Source organism: Abramis brama (genome assembly GCF_963993115.1).
Source record: "Abramis brama genome assembly, chromosome: 4".
In the NCBI taxonomy this organism is placed as follows: domain Eukaryota; kingdom Metazoa; phylum Chordata; class Actinopteri; order Cypriniformes; family Leuciscidae; genus Abramis; species Abramis brama.
Genome location: NC_139966.1, coordinates 58,750,424 through 58,772,185, shown reverse-complemented (window position 1 = coordinate 58,772,185; position 21,762 = coordinate 58,750,424). Strand labels below are relative to the sequence as shown.

Genomic DNA, 21,762 nt, shown 5'->3' with positions numbered 1-21,762 from the left:
GCAGCCAGTGTGTCGCCGGCCTTATTCAAGCGCGAATGAGAACCGTTTCGCGGGGGATCCCAGGTGTCAATAAAACAAAAACAAAAACGTTTTTTCGTTGTTGTTTTATAAATGCTCTGACAATTGTTTAATAAATGTTCAATCAAAATGCAAAACATCGCGTCTTTTTTTTATTTTTATTTTTTTTAGTCGACTAATCGTTGTGCAGGACAGGACTTTGGTCGACTAAGCATTTCTTTGGTTGACTACAGCCCTAATGTAAATGCAGCCGTTCAAGGAACATAATTGATTTATTACGGTATTGACGGTATTAGAAAATCCATGTCGTGGCGCAATGTCACACCGGTGATGACTATGACACCGGTGTACCGCCCACCCCTAGTTTACGCCCCATCCGCATATTGGCTTTCCAAACTAAAAGTGTTTCACAAAACTTAGATCAATGTATCGTTTTATGTGAATGATTAGGCAGGATGATTTTCACATCATTTTGAAGAAAAAACTCTATGCGACGACATCCATTAGTCAAAAGTCTTATTGACACATATTTAGTACGTGTTTTGTGGCCTTATTTCAGAAACTTTCATTTTTAGTTTTTTCAATAACCATGCATAAACATTATTCTCTCAAAAATGAAAACATGTACGTACATGTGGCGCACATATTATGGTAGTCCTGTTTGTGCTAAATAGAGTGCAATTACACCTTTGCCATTAATATGTTTATAAGCAACTGAAAAAAGCACAAATGTCAGGGTATGTCAGAACATCTCAAGGACCCCAAAAACACCCCAGACCCCAGAGGGTTAAATTGAGATCACGGTTCTGACAAAATGTTAATTGCTGCAGTCTATTTAAAATGTTTTAATTAATCTGAACTAATAAGTGAATGATTCAATGACTCACTCATGACTCACTTGTTTCATTACTGGATGAATCAGTGTTTTTAAAAGAATCTCTTGAGTGAATGATTCAATGACAAACACATTTTTTAACAGTCACGTGTCGCCACCTACTGGTGTAACGATGTAACTGATACAATCGTTATTTAAAGCATCAAGTTTCTTTCAGACTTTGCATTATTTTGATTTCTAGCGTAGACATCAGTGTTTATATTTGAACTATATATTTCATCAAAGTACTCGCATGATGATCTGAATAGTTGTGACAGAAATAACAATAACGTGTGGTTGATAAGTTTATGAAACTATGAAACACTGGGTCAGAACGCAGATCTGAATGTCCGCTGTCATCGTACTTGTCAAAGGATTAATAGACACAGGCGAATCGTTGATCACATGATCGGCATCTTTTAACGATATATCGTGCAGCTCGATAGGCTCTAATTTGATTGGACGAGTGACACTGAAGTCACTGTAAAATGAGATAGAGCTGTGCGACAAAGTTTTTGTTTACATAACATATATGTGTGTGTACTGTGTATAATTATTTTGTATATATGAATACACACACATGCATGTATATATTTGAGATGTATTTGCATACTGTATTCATTCAAGAGATTCTAAACCTAAAAAACAGCATCTTTACTTGGTTGGGTAAAGATTCTCTAGACGCGGTTCTCTAGTGTAGATAGAGCCGCGGTAACACATCGAGCGCAGTGTAGCAGCGACTGCAGAGCGCACGGGTCTGGAAGAGCTCTTACTCAAACACGCTCTCAGACTGAGCGTCGCTCGTGCTTGACCCCTCAGCCCAGAGCAAACACACGGCACCGGCTCCACAGCTGGGAGTCATTCACTCGCCAACGCCACAATTAATCCAACGATTTCACAGGAATTTATGGCCTTGAACAGTTTAAGTGCCGTATGAAGCCAACGCTCGTGAGGAATTAGCTGGAAAACTCGACCGTCGGACTGAAGGACTCAACTTTTTTGATTCAATTTGAAATGCATGTTTCAACACCCTAGCAACCGCTCATCTATCTTGATCTTCAGACGAAGTTGTGTCAAGCCAACATGAGATCTGTCCAACGTCATTAAACGTGCCACTAGACTAAACACCAGCTGAGGGAGGGGAACAGAGTCGGATGTTTCTGGACGGTGTTGTATTTAACACTCAGATGAAGCTCCACACCGGCGCCGTCACACACAAGAGACCGACTAAACCCTGCCAAGCTGTGTTCTGCGTCCAAGAGGAAATTCCACACACACACACACACACACACTCGCTCGCTCGCTCAGAAATTCACTCCAGACGCTCTTCACCAGGGAAATTAATGTCTCATTATTTTGCCATTTTGTGTGTCATGTTTTCAAGAAGATGAAATGTGCTGGAGAACCATAAATAATCACTAATATGACAATGAGGAATATTTCACAAAACAAGATTCAAACAGTTTTGACTCGCATTAAAACACTCTCAAAACCACCTCAAGCAAATCCAACCAATGACGTTTTTTAAACCCAAACTCGCACCTGCAGAACAAACCGAACTCAAAGATGACGTTCCTAAAGGACCACCTGTATGAACACACACACACACCAGCTGATGTCAGTGTACAATATGAAGAGGTTTTAATTTGATTTGACCTCACATTGCAAATCCAATCCGTTCATCTTTTAAAACGTGCCACACAAACTCACTCATTAGTTAGGCAAACAGATAGTCCCGCCCCCAAACTCACTCATTGGTCAGTCAAACAGATAGTCCCGCCCCCAAACTCACTCATTGGGCAGTCAAACTGATAGACCCGCCCCCAAACTCACTCATTGGTCAGTCAAACAGACAGTCCCACCCACAAACTCACTCATTGGTCAGTCAAACAGATAGTCCCACCCCCAAACTCACTCATTGGTCAGTCAAACAGACAGTCCCACCCACAAACTCACTCATTGGTCAGTCAAACAGATAGTCCCACCCCCAAACTCACTCATTGGTCAGTCAAACTGATAGACCCGCCCCCAAACTCACTCATTGGGCAGTCAAACAGATAGCCCCGCCCCCAAACTCACTCACTTGATCAGTCAAACAGATAGCCCCGCCTCCAAACTCACTCATTAGTTAGGCAAACAGATAGCCCCGCCCCCAAACTCACTCATTGGACGAGGTGTAAGCTGTCATGTTGGATCTCAAACACACAGGAGTAAATCATGATAACACCTCACACTCACAGAATCAGACAGCTGAGGTTTCCAGCATCTGGGCCCAAATCCGGGATCGACTCGAAGTCGTTGTTATTCAGTTTTCTGTGAACAGAGAACCAAGCGGTTACACAAGTAGATTTCATACGTTCAAGGAGAAAAAATACCCAAAAACACACACACACACACTCACACACACACACACACACACACACTCACATTTCGCTGAGGTGCGGCAGGCTGGAGAACAGCGCTTCGGGAAACGTGCGTAACTTGTTATGGCTCAGATCCCTGCAAAGAAGAAGACAGCCGTCAAAGAGTTTCTGAAGAGAACGAACATAAACTCAACAAAACACTCGTACAGTATGACGACATCACGCCAATTCAACTCGTCAGCGTTAATGATCCAACCATTCAAACCTATATCATAAACAAATGCTCCTGTTAAAGGTTCTTCATGGAAACACTGATGCCAAAAAGAAAATACCATTTATAATATTCTTTAACTACACATGCCAGAAGACTCAGAAGAATCAAACCACTGAGATGACTCAGAAGAATCAAACCACTGAGATGACTCAGAAGAATCGTTTGTTTGAGTACAGAGAGTCAAAGGTAATGGTTTGCCACACAGTGTGTGTTGGTGTTGATGTAGTGTGACTCTCCGAGCTGAAGCTCCTCCATCTGGACTCCATCAGCTCAAACGAGGAGAGTAACGACTGATCATCTATTGGGAATGCAGGGAAAGTGAGCGCCACCTCAGCTTCTGGATCTGGACGGATGTGTTCCTGGAGTCTCTCAGAAGTGGAGCTTCAATACAACAACTTCATGAGCCTTTGTTTCTTACTCTGGTGCTTTTAATCATCGATTTAACTGTAAAACTCTTCCTTTAAACCTAAACACAGATTAATTACTCCACTTACAATATACAGTCGAACCCAAATGTATTCAGACTCCTTCAACATTTCTCACATTATCTCAGTTTATTCGCTATAGTTTAGAAAATGGTAATAAAATATGAGCAGAACTCAGTTGATATTTGACTGGTTTTGTCCGTCCTTCTGTTAGACTGTCTCACACATGAATTATGTTGAATATCTGTCAGCTGTTAAATTTAACTACACAATTAGATAATACCAGTTTAGCTCAACCAATCACCAAGCAATGCTTCATTGTGTTCAGTCTGTGTGTAAAAAGAGCATTAGCAATTAAAGACAAAACACACTTCAGCAAAACATGATCAGCTCAAAGTGTCCGAATCATTTTCAGTCCTAAATGTCACTGGTAGTCGCTGAATGAAGAATGTTTGGGTATAATATGTCACAGTTTACTTTATTCTGCTCTCCTCACTGACATTAATGAACTACAGTGTCCTGATCACACTAGTGAAAGAATTATTATAATTATAACAATTTTTATGCACATTTTGGGATATAGCATTAAAAAGACTGGATAGAAACACCCAGATGTGCATAAATTGTAATAATGTGCATTAAAAAAACACATGCGCTCAATTGATGCGGATTCATTTTTATCCCATAAGACTAAACTACGCTGGAAACACATTTACTGAATAAACCCTCAGCGGAGGCTGTGACTGGATAACTGGAGTAACCAGCGGACCAATGGCGTCGCAGCGTCTCTAATGTTGGTTTGGTGTTTCTGAGACGCTGGAGTCGAAGTGTGTGATCAGGATGATCTGGTGTGATTGCCTCCAGAAGCGTCTCACACACACGAGTGTGTTCCCGAACACGACAGCGCTCACTGTGTTTCGTCTGATGCTCGACACACACTCGTTTATGATGGAGGGAAGAGAGTCCGACTGCAGAAACGTAGTGATTATTCCTGATATTCTGCAGATTCACAGGAAGAGATGATGATGTTCTCTTCAACACATGAGACGGAAACACTGCTAATGTTTTATGCCTTATCCCAACTCTGCACACCAGTTTAATGTGGATGGAAACGGCTCGTGTTTAATTCCATCACACAGATTTTCCTCTAGATGTTCACAGGTTCAGTCTGGGCTTTAAATCAGATCAGCGGTTTCTAAAGCGGTTTACACCAGTGCTCATCGGTTCATCACATCCACAATAAAAGTTTGTGTTTACATAATATATATATATATATATATATATATATATATATATATATATATATATATATATATATATATATATATGTGACCCTGGATCACAAATCCAGTCACATGGCGCACTGGTATATCTGTGGCAATAGCCAATGATACATTATATGGGTCAAAATTATCCATTTGTCTTTTATGCCAAAAATCATTAGGATATTCAGTAAAGATCATGTTCCATGAAGATATTTTGTAAATTTCCCACTGTAAATATATAAAACATTTATTTTTGTGAGTGAATGCAGAACAATCTCCAACATAAATGCACAACTTTAAAGGAGATTTTCTCAATGTTTCGATTTTTTGCACCGTCAGATTCCAGATATTTAAATAGTTGTATCTCGACCCAAATATTGTCCTATCCTAACAAACCACACATCAATGGGAAGCTTATTTATTCAGCTTTCATATGATGTGTAAATCTCAATTGCAAAAAATTGACCCATGTAACTGGTTTTGTGTTCCAGGGTCACATATATGTGTGTGTGTGTGTGTGTGTGTGTGTGTGTACTAGGGTTGTGCCGATGGACGATATCATCGTCCATCGTGATGCCACGCCCCCCACCCTGTCAGACCAGCCCAGTCTCACGACAGTTCGTGTGTACACCAGTGGTTGGGAACCTGGCTCACGAGCCACACCTGGCTCTGAGGCAAAAATCATGTGGCTCGCAAGGTCTCTCACCCTTTACCAACGAACGCTAAAAAAAATTAAGACGTACGTGTTCAGTGCTGTTCGCGAGTGTCACGAGTCACCACAGCAATCAACTAACCGCTTACGTTTCTGTGGTAACCTTACAGTTACAGCTCCTGCACTGGGATTCAAGCAGCTGCTGCTTGTTTAAGGTGATGGCGAAAATAATTTTAGAACAGCAGCGAAAATGTAAAAGTAGGCTATATAAACTTTAATATATCCTTATTGAAACGGGTGCTTTGCTGTTCAAAGAGACATTTCGAAACATTTCACCCGCTGGCCGCTGGCACTTTCACTTTTGCCGCAGTCCGCAGAGACCCTTTATGTCCTATAAATGTGTCGTATTGTTGATAATCCGCGCAGATTTCAGTTGACGATTCTGTTTAAAGTTATTAATAATAAAGCATGAATGAATGAGAAAGAAAAGAGCAGGATGTGCTTTATATTGAAAAGAAATATTAAAAGCGCGATAAGTCGCGAAAGAGAACTGAATTCTACTGACAGGATGCTGTGCGCACGCTCCGAGCGCAACACGGACAAGCATAGTAGCTTTGTCTTCGGTTGCGAGCCTAAACGGCCAAATAAACATAAAAATATTTCAAAATGCCAAGCCGAGTATTCCCGTGGCGTAAACACAGTAGAAGTAGCTACACTCAGAAGTAGCTACACTCTCTCTCTCTCTCTCTCTCTCTCTCTCTCTCTCTCCGTGATGGTCAGCGCGATTCCGTAGCATCCCCCCCCCCCGACGATATCATCGTCCATCACGATGTTTTACTGTAAACATCGTCAACTGCCAATTTAGGGGACATCGCCCAACCCTAGTGTGTACTGTGTATACTTATTTTGTATATATAAATAAAATACACACATGCATGTATACTGTGTATATATACAATTTATATTATATTTAAATATTTTATATATAAATAACACATTTTGCTTAAATACATGCATGTGTGTATTTATTTATATATACAAAATTATACACTGCACACACACATATATATTATGTAAACACAAACTTTTATTTAGGATGTGCTTAATTGTTTCACAGTAATAAACCACTTAATAACAGAATCACAGAGGAATTCTGCTGTAAAAGACAATGGAGTCGTTATTCAGACCAAAACTATGGTATAGTGATGATAACTATACAATTATCATATTCATGTTCCACGTTATTCCTATAGTACTATTTACCAACATGCCATCAACCTAAATTAATAATGATTCCCAACATAAAACAGGCCCATAAACACCACACGTCACAGATGAAACACACAGCACTGCTGATAATGCTGACGTTTAGTTTTTCACTCATATTTATAACGATTTTGTAAATTTTCCAGTGTGAGTTTGCCGGTGTAAAACAGCAGCTGGCGTCTCTAACGCTCTGAAGAAACCCTGGATCTTTCCAGATGTAAATCATGAAAAGCTTTTTTTCCTTCTATTTTTCCATTCTGGCAGCGAGAGTTATTCACAGCCAACGACTTCAGGCCTCTCTCTCTCTCCCTCTCCCTCTCTCTCTCTCTCTCTCCACACACACACACACACACACACACACATCGGCTAATGGCTTCCATCTCTGGTTGGGTTTAGCTGCTAATTCAGCAGAAATAATGGGCCTGGGGAAAACAAAAGCTCACAGTTTAAAGCCTGAACATGTGCGGTGAGCATCAGCTCCTGAAGCTCGACAACATCCACTCGCTCTTTCATCCCTCGCTTCACGAACAACGAGACATACGCCGATCATAACTCTCACACCGAGACATACGCCGATCATAACTCTCACGCCAAGGAATACGGCGATCATAACTCTCACGCCGAGACATACGCCGATCATAACTCTCACGCCGAGACATACGCCGATCATAACTCTCACGCCGAGACATACGCCGATCATAACTCTCAGGCCGAGACATACGCCGATCATAACTCTCACGCCGAGACATACGCCGATCATAACTCTCACACCGAGACATACGCCGATCATAACTCTCACACCGAGACATACGCCGATGCCGAGACATACGCCAATCATAACTCTCACACCGAGACATACGCCGATCATAACTCTCACGCCGAGACATACGCCGATCATAACTCTCACACCGAGACATACGCCGATCATAACTCTCACACCGAGACATACGCCGATGCCGAGACATACGCCGATCATAACTCTCACGCCGAGACATACGCCGATCATAACTCTCACGCCGAGACATACGCCGATCATAACTCTCACACCGAGACATACGCCGATCATAACTCTCACGCCGAGACATACGCCGATCATAACTCTCACACCGAGACATACGCCGATGCCGAGACATACGCCGATCATAACTCTCACACCGAGACATACGCCGATGCCGAGACATACGCCGATCATAACTCTCACGCCGAGACATACGCCGATCATAACTCTCACGCCGAGACATACGCCGATGCCGAGACATACGCCGATCATAACTCTCACACCGAGACATACACCGATGCCGAGACATACGCCGATCATAACTCTCACGCCGAGACATACGCCGATCATAACTCTCACGCCGAGACATACGCCGATGCCGAGACATACGCCGATCATAACTCTCACACCGAGACATACGCCGATGCCGAGACATACGCCGATCATAACTCTCACGCCGAGACATACGCCGATGCCGAGACATACGCCAATCATAACTCTCACACCGAGACATACGCCGATCATAACTCTCACGCCGAGACATACGCCGATCATAACTCTCACACCGAGACATACGCCGATCATAACTCTCACGCCGAGACATACGCCGATCATAACTCTCACGCCGAGACATACGCCGATGCCGAGACATACGCCAATCATAACTCTCACACCGAGACATACGCCGATCATAACTCTCACGCCGAGACATACGCCGATCATAACTCTCACACCGAGACATACGCCGATCATAACTCTCACACCGAGACATACGCCGATGCCGAGACATACGCCGATCATAACTCTCACGCCGAGACATACGCCGATCATAACTCTCACGCCGAGACATACGCCGATCATAACTCTCACACCGAGACATACGCCGATGCCGAGACATACGCCGATCATAACTCTCACGCCGAGACATACGCCGATCATAACTCTCACACCGAGACATACGCCGATGCCGAGACATACGCCGATCATAACTCTCACACCGAGACATACGCCGATGCCGAGACATACGCCGATCATAACTCTCACGCCGAGACATACGCCGATCATAACTCTCACGCCGAGACATACGCCGATCATAACTCTCACGCCGAGACATACGCCGATCATAACTCTCACGCCGAGACATACGCCGATGCCGAGACATACGCCGATCATAACTCTCACGCCGAGACATACGCCGATGCCGAGACATACGCCGATCATAACTCTCACGCCGAGACATACGCCGATCATAACTCTCACACCGAGACATACGCCGATCATAACTCTCACACCGAGACATACGCCGATGCCGAGACATACGCCGATCATAACTCTCACGCCGAGACATACGCCGATCATAACTCTCACGCCGAGACATACGCCGATCATAACTCTCATGCCAAGGAATACGCCGATCATAACTCTCACGCCGAGACATACGCCGATCATAACTCTCACGCCGAGACATACGCCGACCATAACTCTCACGCCGAGACATACGCCGATCATAACTCTCACGCCGAGACATACGCCGATCATAACTCTCACGCCGAGACATACGCCGATCATAACTCTCACGCCGAGACATACGCCGATCATAACTCTCACGCCGAGACATACGCCGATCATAACTCTCACGCCGAGACATACGCCGACCATAACTCTCACGCCGAGACATACGCCGACCATAACTCTCACGCCGAGACATACGCCGACCATAACTCTCACGCCGAGACATACGCCGACCATAACTCTCACGCCGAGACATACGCCGACCATAACTCTCACGCCGAGACATACGCCGACCATAACTCTCACGCCGAGACATACGCCGATCATAACTCTCACGCCGAGACATACGCCGATCATAACTCTCACGCCGAGACATACGCCGATCATAACTCTCACGCCGAGACATACGCCGATCATAACTCTCACGCCGAGACATACGCCGATCATAACTCTCACGCCGAGACATACGCCGATCATAACTCTCACGCCGAGACATACGCCGATCATAACTCTCACGCCGAGACATACGCCGATCATAACTCTCACGCCGAGACATACGCCGATCATAACTCTCACACCGAGACATACGCCGATCATAACTCACACCGATTCGCAACCAAAAAATAAAGTTTGTGTTTACATAGTATGTGTGTGTGTGCTGTGTATAATTATTTTGTATATATAAATACACACACACACAATACATATATTTAAGAAATATTTGCATACTGTATATATATTTACTTTATATATAAATATTTTATATATAAATAACACATTTTTCTTAAATATATACATGCATGTGTGTGTATTTATATATACAATATAATTATACATGGTATACACACACATACTATGTAAACACACTTTCATTTTGGATGTGATTAATCGCTTCACAGCCCTTAAATAAATCATATATCAGCTATAATTACATAATTTGACATCACTGTTGTCTGGTCTGTAATGTCAGGATAGTTGAACCTCAAACATCAACAGTAAACTAATGATGAGTAGAAAAATAATAGAGATGTGTCAATATTTTCCAGGCAATATTGCACACATTTATAACTGTATAAATGGGTCTTTATGAATATATATAGGAGAGTAAATCATCATATTTAAGGGTCCATGGCATCATGACTTACATGAAGAGAAATGAGTGAAAGCCTGTTTAATTACAGTGTGTTTGTTCTTCATGAATAAAATAACACAAGCAACTAAACATCAGCTGGTGAAGCTTTCAGAGCTCTGGAGGATTCAGATCTAACACTGTTAGTCCATTCATCATCTTATTATTATGATGTTGATGAAAATATGATTTTATTTATCTTTCTTTAAGAATCTGTCTGAACTTCTAGACAGATCAAGAGAAAATGCTTGTGTAATATCGAGGTTTTTGTTCAATTCTTTGGGCCTTTAAACTGATCACACACACACACACACACACACCAGACACAAAGATATACAGACACACACAGGCACTTTCTCTCACACACAGACACACTCTCTCACACACACACACACACACACACACACACACACACACTGTCTCTCTCTCTCTCATACACACGAGGAAAATCGATCAAACTAACTCAACTGTCACTGTTTAGACGGAGAAAAGTTTGTTTATCCTAGATTCAGCTTTGTTTAAGTTGTTTTTCACTTCAGTGATCTATGAGCTGTCCGCACACTGCTGTCGTTCTCCACCTTGAGTGTTTTTCCCATATTTAAACGAATGTGGATGTTTTGATCGTGTTCCAGTGAGAGAGACACAAAGGATCTGAGGTAAAACACACTCACAGGCTCCTGATCCGCGCGGGCAGCCGCTCCGAGATCCTGCCGTGTTTCAGTGCACTGCAGTCGGCGAGGGATCCCACACACGAGCACACGGATGGGCACGGGTCCGGGTCCAGGTCCGGTTCCGAGTCTCCGTGAAGCGCTTTAAATCCCGTGAGGTGAAACACAAGCAGCGCGAAGCTCACAGCGCGAGCGGGCTGCGGCATTTTCTCCCACAACAACAAAACTGACAAAAAGTCCACAAAATCGATCCTTAAAAGTTTAAATTCCGCACGAATATGAAAGAGAACACAGATCTTAGCAGGTCCGCGTCAACTGAACTCTCTTTTCGCGTTTAATATCATGAATAAAAGTGCAGAAATCAGCGCCTCACCAACCGCTCCATCTCTGAGGAACTTTTTTCCACCGCGCGCTGGAATCAGAGCAGCATTCCGCGGCGCGCGCTCCCGCGGGCCGAACAGCGAGAGGGGTTCTGGGTAATGTAGTACAGACAGACAGAGACACTTTTAAAAACATTTTGCGAGAGTACGCAAAGGCATTGACACATTTTTTTTTCTTTCTTTCACCATGTCTCTTTAGGGGTTCCGTATCATTTAGCGTTTTTATTTCATAATCAGTTTTTCAGACAGAATTTCGACTTTTATGTCACAATTTTGAATTTTCGTGCTTAGTATGTCAATTTCGACTTTTCATCTCATAATTATGACTTAGTATGTCTTATGTTTGACTTTTAATGTGATAATTTGACTTTTTAAGCCATAATTTCGACTTTTCATCTCAAAATTATAACTCATAACTTCACTTTTTACATCATAAAAGTACATTTGACTTAGTATGTCATCATTTATGATTTCAGCAGCTTGCATGAGAAAAAGAGATGATTATGGCCCTTAAAACATGAGTAAAACATGTTCATAATAAGGTGTGAACGAGCTTTATTTCCCAAACCCATCAGAAAAGTATGTTTTCACTAAACCCTTTACAGGAACAATCTTCCATAGTAGTTCACGTTTGTGATCCTGAGTTCATTATCCAGGAATCATGACACGTTTCCCCGATCATTATGAATTATAAGTAGGTTAGTGGTTGGATTGAATATTTGATTGTCCCACATAATCAGAGGGACAAACAGACAGAAATCAATTCTTATTAAGCAAACGGCATTTGCTTTCGTTTCTAATCATGATTATGGCCTCAAGCAAATGATCATCCAGTTCAGCTCGATCTATTATTAAATATAACAGCTTATTAAGCATTGATTTAAAAAAGAAATGTAAAGGCGTATATCTTGCCTGCAAGCAATTTATACTGAAAAACGTATTAAATAAATATATTATTTATATTTATTATATTAAATAAATAATTTATAATGGTTGTGTTGTTTTTTATTTGTTTTAAATATGCGAATGTCCTTTTATTTATTTATTTATGTGTCATTTTTATTCTTAATAATAACAACCTGTGACTTCACTAATAAACGTTACTTTCACACTATAAATCAAGCCATAGATCGTGATGTCTGTGTGTTTATCAGTGATGGGAGTTAAAAGTTACTTTTAAAAGTAATGCGTTACAATATTGCGTTACTCCCTAAAAAAGCATCTTTTTATGGAAATTAAAATGTTACGTCACTATCTCTCACCTGGGCTGGATTTGCTTGTTTGTTTTAATAACTAAAACAACTTATTAAGAAAAAGTAACTCAGATATTTTGTTGTAAATGTAAAAGTAATGCATCACTTTACTAGTGAGAACTCTGATTAGGTAACTCGTGTTACGCCCAACACTAGTGTTTATTGACGGCATACATTTACTGACGTAAATATGAATGTAATATCTTCAGTGTAAAAGATCAGTCTCTCGGTCTCTTAAATGAGTCCTGAGTCTCGGGTCTGTGGACAGATGCCAGTCATTATACTCAGAATAGCAGAAACCCTGCCTTCCCAGCATGCACTGCTCCGGTGGCTCGTCTCCGCCAGCACAAACATGGCCGTGTGTTTGACAGCTGATGGTGTTTACGAGTGGAAGAAGGGCCGATTCTGTGCAGAGACACACACACTCACTCCTGCAGGTATATCTGCGGTCTGTGGAGGAGCAGGGCATTCTGGGTATTCTGGAACTGCACTTACTGCTGTTTGTTCAGGCAAGAATCCCTAACACGAGTCATTAACCCTATAAAGCTCCGGTATCATATTCATATCTGATGATCACATGATCATCCTCCTGTGAGTTTAGACTCTAATATCCAGTCGAACGTCCTTCAGCTCGAGCTTCTGCTGTCAAATCTGTCCTGATTTTATCAAGTAAACGTGAGAATAACTTTGATATTGTTAGTAATATTTCAGCTGGACTGAAGAGGGTTTACTTGATTATCATCATCATTTATTATAAAAATCATGAGTATCAAATATGATCATCAGGCTTTTGAGGAAGGTTTATTTCTTCATCTCTCAATCATCATTGTATTGCATTGTATTGTATTACAGCAAGACAACAGCAAGAATACGAAACAGATGCATGAACACATGATCACATGATCACAAGAACACATGAACACATGATCACATGAACACATGATCACAAGAACACATGAACACATGAACACATGAACACATGATCACATGAACACATGAACACATGATCACATGAACACATGATCACATGAACACATGATCACATGAACACATGATCACATGAACACATGAACACATGAACACATGATCACAAGAACACATGAACAGATGATCACAAGAACACATGAACACATGAACACATGATCACAAGAACACATGAACACAAGAACACATGAACACATGATCACATGAACACAAGAACACAAGAACACATGAACACATGATCACATGAACACATGATCACATGAACACATGAACACATGAACACATGAACACATGATCACATGAACACATGATCACAAGAACACATGAACACATGATCACATGAACACATGATCACATGATCACATGAACACATGATCACAAGAACACAAGAACACATGAACACATGAACACATGATCACATGAACACATGATCACAAGAACACATGAACACATGATCACATGAACACATGATCACAAGAACACATGAACACATGATCACATGAACACATGATCACATGAACACATGAACACATGATCACAAGAACACATGAACACATGATCACAAGAACACAAGAACACATGAACACATGAACACATGATCACATGAACACATGATCACAAGAACACATGAACACATGAACACATGATCACAAGAACACATGAACACATGATCACATGAACACATGAACACATGAACACATGAACACATGATCACAAGAACACATGAACACATGATCACAAGAACACAAGAACACATGAACACATGAACACATGAACACATGATCACAAGAACACATGAACACATGATCACATGAACACATGATCACAAGAACACATGAACACATGATCACATGAACACATGATCACATGAACACATGATCACATGAACACATGAACACATGATCACAAGAACACAAGAACACATGAACACATGAACACATGATCACATGAACACATGATCACATGAACACATGAACACATGAACACATGATCACATGATCACAAGATCACATGATCACAAGAACACATGAACACATGATCACATGAACACATGAACACATGAACACATGAACACATGATCACATGAACACATGATCACAAGAACACATGAACACATGATCACATGAACACATGATCACATGAACACATGATCACAAGAACACATGAACACATGATCACATGAACACATGATCACATGAACACATGATCACAAGAACACAAGAACACATGAACACATGATCACATGAACACATGAACACATGAACACATGATCACATGAACACATGATCACAAGAACACATGAACACATGATCACATGAACACATGATCACAAGAACACATGAACACATGAACACATGATCACAAGAACACATGAACAGATGATCACAAGAACACAAGAACACATGAACACATGAACACATGATCACAAGAACACATGAACACATGAACACATGAACACATGATCACAAGAACACATGAACACATGAACACATGAACACATGATCACAAGAACACATGAACACATGAACACATGAACACATGATCACAAGAACACATGAACACATGATCACATGAACACATGAACACATGATCACATGAACACATGAACACATGAACACATGAACACATGATCACAAGAACACATGAACAGATGATCACAAGAACACAAGAACACATGAACACATGATCACATGAACACATGAACACATGATCACATGAACACATGAACACATGAACACATGATCACATGAACACATGAACACATGAACACATGATCACAAGAACACATGAACACATGAACACATGAACACATGATCACAAGAACACATGAACACATGATCACATGAACACATGAACACATGAACACATGATCACATGAACACATGAACACATGAACACATGATCACATGAACACATGAACACATGAACACATGAACACATGATCACATGAACACATGAACACATGATCACAAGAACACAAGAACACATGAACACATGAACACATGATCACAAGAACACATGAACAGATGATCACAAGAACACAAGAACACATGAACACATGATCACATGAACACATGAACACATGATCACATGAACACATGAACACATGATCACAAGAACACATGAACAGATGATCACAAGAACACAAGAACACATGAACACATGATCACATGAACACATGAACACATGAACACAAGAACATGAACACATGATCACAAGAACACATGAACACATGATCACATGAACACAAGAACACAAGAACACAAGAACACATGAACACAAGAACACAAGAACACAAGAACACATGAACACAAGAACACATGAACACATGAACACATGAACACATGAACACAAGAACACATGAACACAAGAACACATGAACACATGAACACATGAACACATGAACACATGATCACAAGAACACAAGAACACAAGAACACATGATCACATGAACACATGAACACAAGAACACAAGAACACATGAACACATGAACACATGAACACAAGAACACAAGAACACAAGAACACATGAACACATGAACACATGAACACATGAACACAAGAACACATGAACAGATGATCACAAGAACACAAGAACACATGAACACATGATCACATGAACACATGAACACATGATCACAAGAACACATGAACACATGAACACATGAACACATGAACACATGATCACAAGAACACAAGAACACAAGAACACAAGAACACATGATCACATGAACACATGAACACATGAACACATGAACACAAGAACACAAGAACACATGAACACATGAACACATGATCACAAGAACACAAGAACACAAGAACACAAGAACACAAGAACACATGATCACATGAACACAAGAACACAAGAACACAAGAACACAAGAACACATGAACACAAGAACACATGAACACATGAACACATGAACACATGAACACAAGAACACAAGAACACAAGAACACAAGAACACATGAACACAAGAACACATGAACACAAGAACACATGAACACATGAACACATGAACACAAGAACACATGATCACATGAACACATGAACACAAGAACACAAGAACACAAGAACACATGAACACAAGAACACAAGAACACATGAACACAAGAACACAAGAACACAAGAACACATGAACACATGAACACATGAACACATGAACACAAGAACACATGAACACATGAACACAAGAACACAAGAACACAAGAACACAAGAACACATGAACACATGAACACAAGAACACATGAACACATGAACACATGAACACATGAACACAAGAACACAAGAACACATGAACACATGAACACAAGAACACAAGAACACATGATCACATGAACACATGATCACATGAACACATGAACACATGATCACAAGAACACAAGAACACATGAACACATGAACACAAGAACACAAGAACACATGAACACATGAACACAAGAACACAAGAACACATGAACACATGATCACATGAACACATGAACACATGAACACATGATCACAAGAACACATGAACACATGAACACATGAACACATGAACACATGATCACAAGAACACATGAACACAAGATCACATGAACACATGATCACAAGAACACATGAAAACGTTCATGACACATGATCACATGAACACATGAACACGATCACATGATCACATGAACACATGAACACGATCACATGATCACATGAACACATGAACACATGAACACAAGAACACATGAACACATGAACACATGATCACAAGAACACATGATCACATGAACACATGATCACATGTAACACATGAACACATGAACACAAGAACACATGAACACATGATCACATGATCACAAGAACACATGAACACATGAACACATGAACACAGAGAACCGCTCAGGTCAGACGTGTGGCCGCTCTCAGAAACAAACCCAAGTCTGTGAGTCCGAGTGGCTCATAAAGAGAGCAGTGTACGACACACTCCGCGCTCACCACACATGCCTCTTATAATTAATGAAATTACACACTGAATCACTGAGTTTGTCCTCAGGGCTGCGAGCCAGACGCTCCAAACCTCCAGCGAGTCCGGCGAGCTTCTCTCAAAGTTATGAACAAACGTTCTTCCAGTAACGTTAATAATGTTCTTAATAAAGTTTAGATCTATCTCTCAAAATAATGAACAAAAGTAACATTAATAGAACGTTCATTGAAAGTTATCTCTTTAATAATATTCTCAGAACAATAGAACAAAAACATTATTCATGGAATGTTTCTTCTGGAATCTTTCAGTTGATGTTTGTTTTTAAATGTAACATTTTTAAATGTTTCTACTTGTTTTAGAACGTTCAGATTCAAAAGTAACGTTCCATAATGTTTGAAGAATGATACAATGTTACTGTTCCCGTAACGTTCACAGAACCAAGAAGAAACGCTTTTAAAGGAAACATTCAGAAATAATGTCTTCATAATTTAATGGGAATGTTAGAAAAATGTTCTTAGAATATATTTTTGTTAGCTGGGAAGGTTCTCTCAACATTATAAACAAACATTCACACGTTAATAGAACGTTCGTTCTGGTCTTTAATAACGTTCTTGATAAAGTTCAGATCTATAACCAACATCTAGATGTTTAACTCTTGTGCGTCAATTAAAAAAAGTTACACACTGGTCCATAGCTTGGGAACAAAGACTGAAGTTTGGTCTCATTTTAAAGAAAACACATTTTTTTCATTACACACATACAAACCACACTCTGACATCCACACCACACACACACACACACACACACACACACAATTAATTTGTCCAGTCGGCTCTATAATATGCAGAAGCAGAAAACAGGAATAAAGCGAGTGTTTGCTTTATAGGCCAAACCTGAGAAAATGGCACATCTGGTAAAATATAGTAAAAATGTAAATTCTGAAGTGATGCCAAGAGAATGAGAGCCTGTTAACAGAGATTGCATCATTTTATAGTTAAATGGCCATGGGATTAAAAATGGCCGTTTTAATGGGTTTCAATGGGGACATTCTTGTCCTGAAGGTCCTGAGAGGAACTATTTTGTGTTTCTGGTGCAAAATAGAATTTTTAAAGGAAATGGGGGTGAAATAGTAAAATTCCAATATAAATACACACCTGTGCCAAAATGTATGCAGTTGGCATTAACACAGGCAAAATTATCAAGAAAATAAAACTGTAAAGGACAAAAATGTCCATAAGGTCATTTCAGCTTTGTGTTCTTCAGCATCAGATCACACATCATCACCAGGACACACACTACACTAATCAGTGCACTTGTCTGGTTAACTCGTGATCACGTTTGAGGTTATTAAACATCGACTGGGGCAGAAACCATTGACTGTGTCTGAAGAGTAATTATCGTGTTCACCGGAGCGGCTCAACAAACACACATATAAAACATCCCTCAAAGAAAGAAGCAAAAGCCTCATAGATTTAAAATCAGCCACAAAAATACATGTTCTGCTCGTTTTGTTAACGATCCCATTAAGTTCAAAATGTTTCAAAAGCGTTTCTTCTTGGTTCTGCGAACGTTACGGGAACAGTAACATTGTATCATTCTTCAAACATTATGGAACGTTACTTTTGAATCTGAACGTTCTGAAACTAGAAACATTTAAAAAACGTCCAACTGAAACATTTCAGAGTAAAATGCTCCATTAATAAAGTTTTGAGAACATTATTAGAGACCAGAGTAACTCTGAACGATCGTTCTATTACTGTTACTTTGTTCGTAACTTTGAGAGCGAATGTTTCTGAGAATGCCGATGCCGATACGAGACGGAGATCCATGTTTCCCTCAGCAGGGCTTCAGAAGCTGTAAAGTAGAGGCCAGACGCTCCACAACTGCAGAGGAGAACTGAGGAGAGGAGAGAGAGCAACAGAAGCCAGAGACAGAACAGCCGATCTCATCGCTGGAACCCATGTGTGATTCAGGCTCAGCACACGAGTTTCTCTACGGTTCAGGCTTATATTACAGTTTTTTCCAGTTGCTAACACACTAAAACGACACACACAGCACAATTATGTAAACTGACACACAGAGAGCAAAACCTCTTCTCAAGTCTCCAAAAGTCTAAACACATTTTCTGCTTTACACACATTTTGCAATTCAAAATGGCACTTTTTAAACACACTGAACACGGTTCTCTGCGTAACACACACAATCTGACATAACGTCACATGTTTGCTATTTCAAAACACTGCCATTCAAAATGACACTCCATGATCTGATTGGCCGATACATGATGTGTCACCTGACCAAACCCCTCAATGCTTCAATATTTTTCAGTTTACTGTTTTTTTGTGAGCATATTTTTGTTTGGTGAAAAATAAAAAAGTAAATGTTTCAACAGCATGTGTGTGTATCTGCAAATATTTCTGTGCATGTGAACAACCTGAAGAATTTTCTACAATTTGAACTATTTTATTGTTATGGCGAAGCACACTGAAGATGAGTGCTCTTCATTACGCCAACAGTGTGTCGCTGCTTAGACAAAACTCTGCTAATATGAATGAAGTGTGTGCCATTTCCTGCAAAAGTTTGATTTTGATAATGCTATGTGTAGTTTTGGTTGCAGTGCTTCATTTTGCAGGATATATGAGGTATTTTGCAGTTTGGGTGTGTGAATTTTTTTGATAAAACCAGCCTAGTTTGCAAAATTGTGTGTTAGCAATTGGAAAAAACTGTAAAGAGTTGAACTACACTATCTAGCGGTGTTGTGGTTTGTAGTGTGACTGAAGATCGCTGAGAAACACCGTCTTCCACAGACTCACTGATATACAGTGGAATCATTCGGCTGCTGATTTTAACCACAATATTTGATGGATCATGAACCTTTTTTACACTATAAAGAACATTTTGTCTAAGAGAAAGATACTTACAGTTTTTTACAGTCGCTAGGACACATTTATCAATACTTAAGTCACTTTTTCAAAACTCTTCACACAGTTCTCCTAACCAACTTTCAGCTCATTTCACATTCACAACGCACTAAAACTACCAGATCCCTTCATACAGGTCTCAGATCAACACCTTCTTCCTCAACACTAGCAGAGGTTGACAGCGGCAGTGGTGAAATGCCACATTCCTTCTCTCTGCATCCCTTCCCTAAGCTGTTACAGTAGTAAACATTACCTAACAAGATGTCTTTGTGTGTGTGTTTGGTTTTGTTTAAAAACAGTTCTGTATTTTATTGTGATCTTACCTGGACATATTGGTTCCTGAGTCGCTTGACATGTCAGAGTTCCTCTCAACAGGCACAGTGTACAACGGCTTCATCCTGACCTGATGTCTTCAGGACTCTTACACTGTGAATATCTGCAAAAGTAACGTTGTCTGCCAAGACTCGAGTTTCTGACATCAACAGTGGCAGTTTCCGGCACATCAGTGAGCATCCGTCCTCTCCGGCCTGTGTGAGGTCACCGCCGAGTCCTAAGCAGAAATGCAAAAGCAATTACACACAAGTCTGTTTACTTCTGTAATGTGCAACTCAGTCATGTGCCCTTGCAGAATACAAGTTACCTGTTGGTTTGCCGGAAAACTCTGACAATAGATGCCACTGTTGAGCGTTGCAGATTTGGCTGCACTCTCTGACCAGCTTCTCTCATTGAGAGACCATGATTTACTACATGATCACAGTAGCTCTGAGACTACAGCTCTTGATCTTCCTCTTCTTCTTCCACTCTTCTTCCTCTTTCAGCCA

General features: G+C 40.6%; 1 protein-coding gene across 3 annotated transcripts in view; it reads right to left on the bottom strand.

Moving 5' to 3' along the window:
* Nucleotides 1-21,715, bottom strand: part of lrig3 (leucine-rich repeats and immunoglobulin-like domains 3) — a 42,297-nt gene extending 20,582 nt beyond the window's left edge. The window contains exons 1-6 of one of the 3 annotated variants that reach the window (XM_084111025.1): nucleotides 21,582-21,715; nucleotides 21,265-21,491; nucleotides 11,817-11,915; nucleotides 11,447-11,669; nucleotides 3,320-3,391; nucleotides 3,131-3,205 (exon numbers count right to left, since the gene is read on the bottom strand). In XM_084111025.1, the coding sequence (XP_083967151.1) occupies nucleotides 3,131-3,205; nucleotides 3,320-3,391; nucleotides 11,447-11,649 (350 nt within the window). In that variant the 5' untranslated portion in view covers nucleotides 11,650-11,669; nucleotides 11,817-11,915; nucleotides 21,265-21,491; nucleotides 21,582-21,715. Of the gene's footprint in view, nucleotides 1-3,130; nucleotides 3,206-3,319; nucleotides 3,392-11,446; nucleotides 11,916-21,264; nucleotides 21,492-21,581 lie in introns of all 3 variants that reach the window. The other 2 variants (XM_084111024.1, XM_084111026.1) reach the window with 2 other exon arrangements.
* Nucleotides 21,716-21,762: the final 47 nt, after the last annotated feature.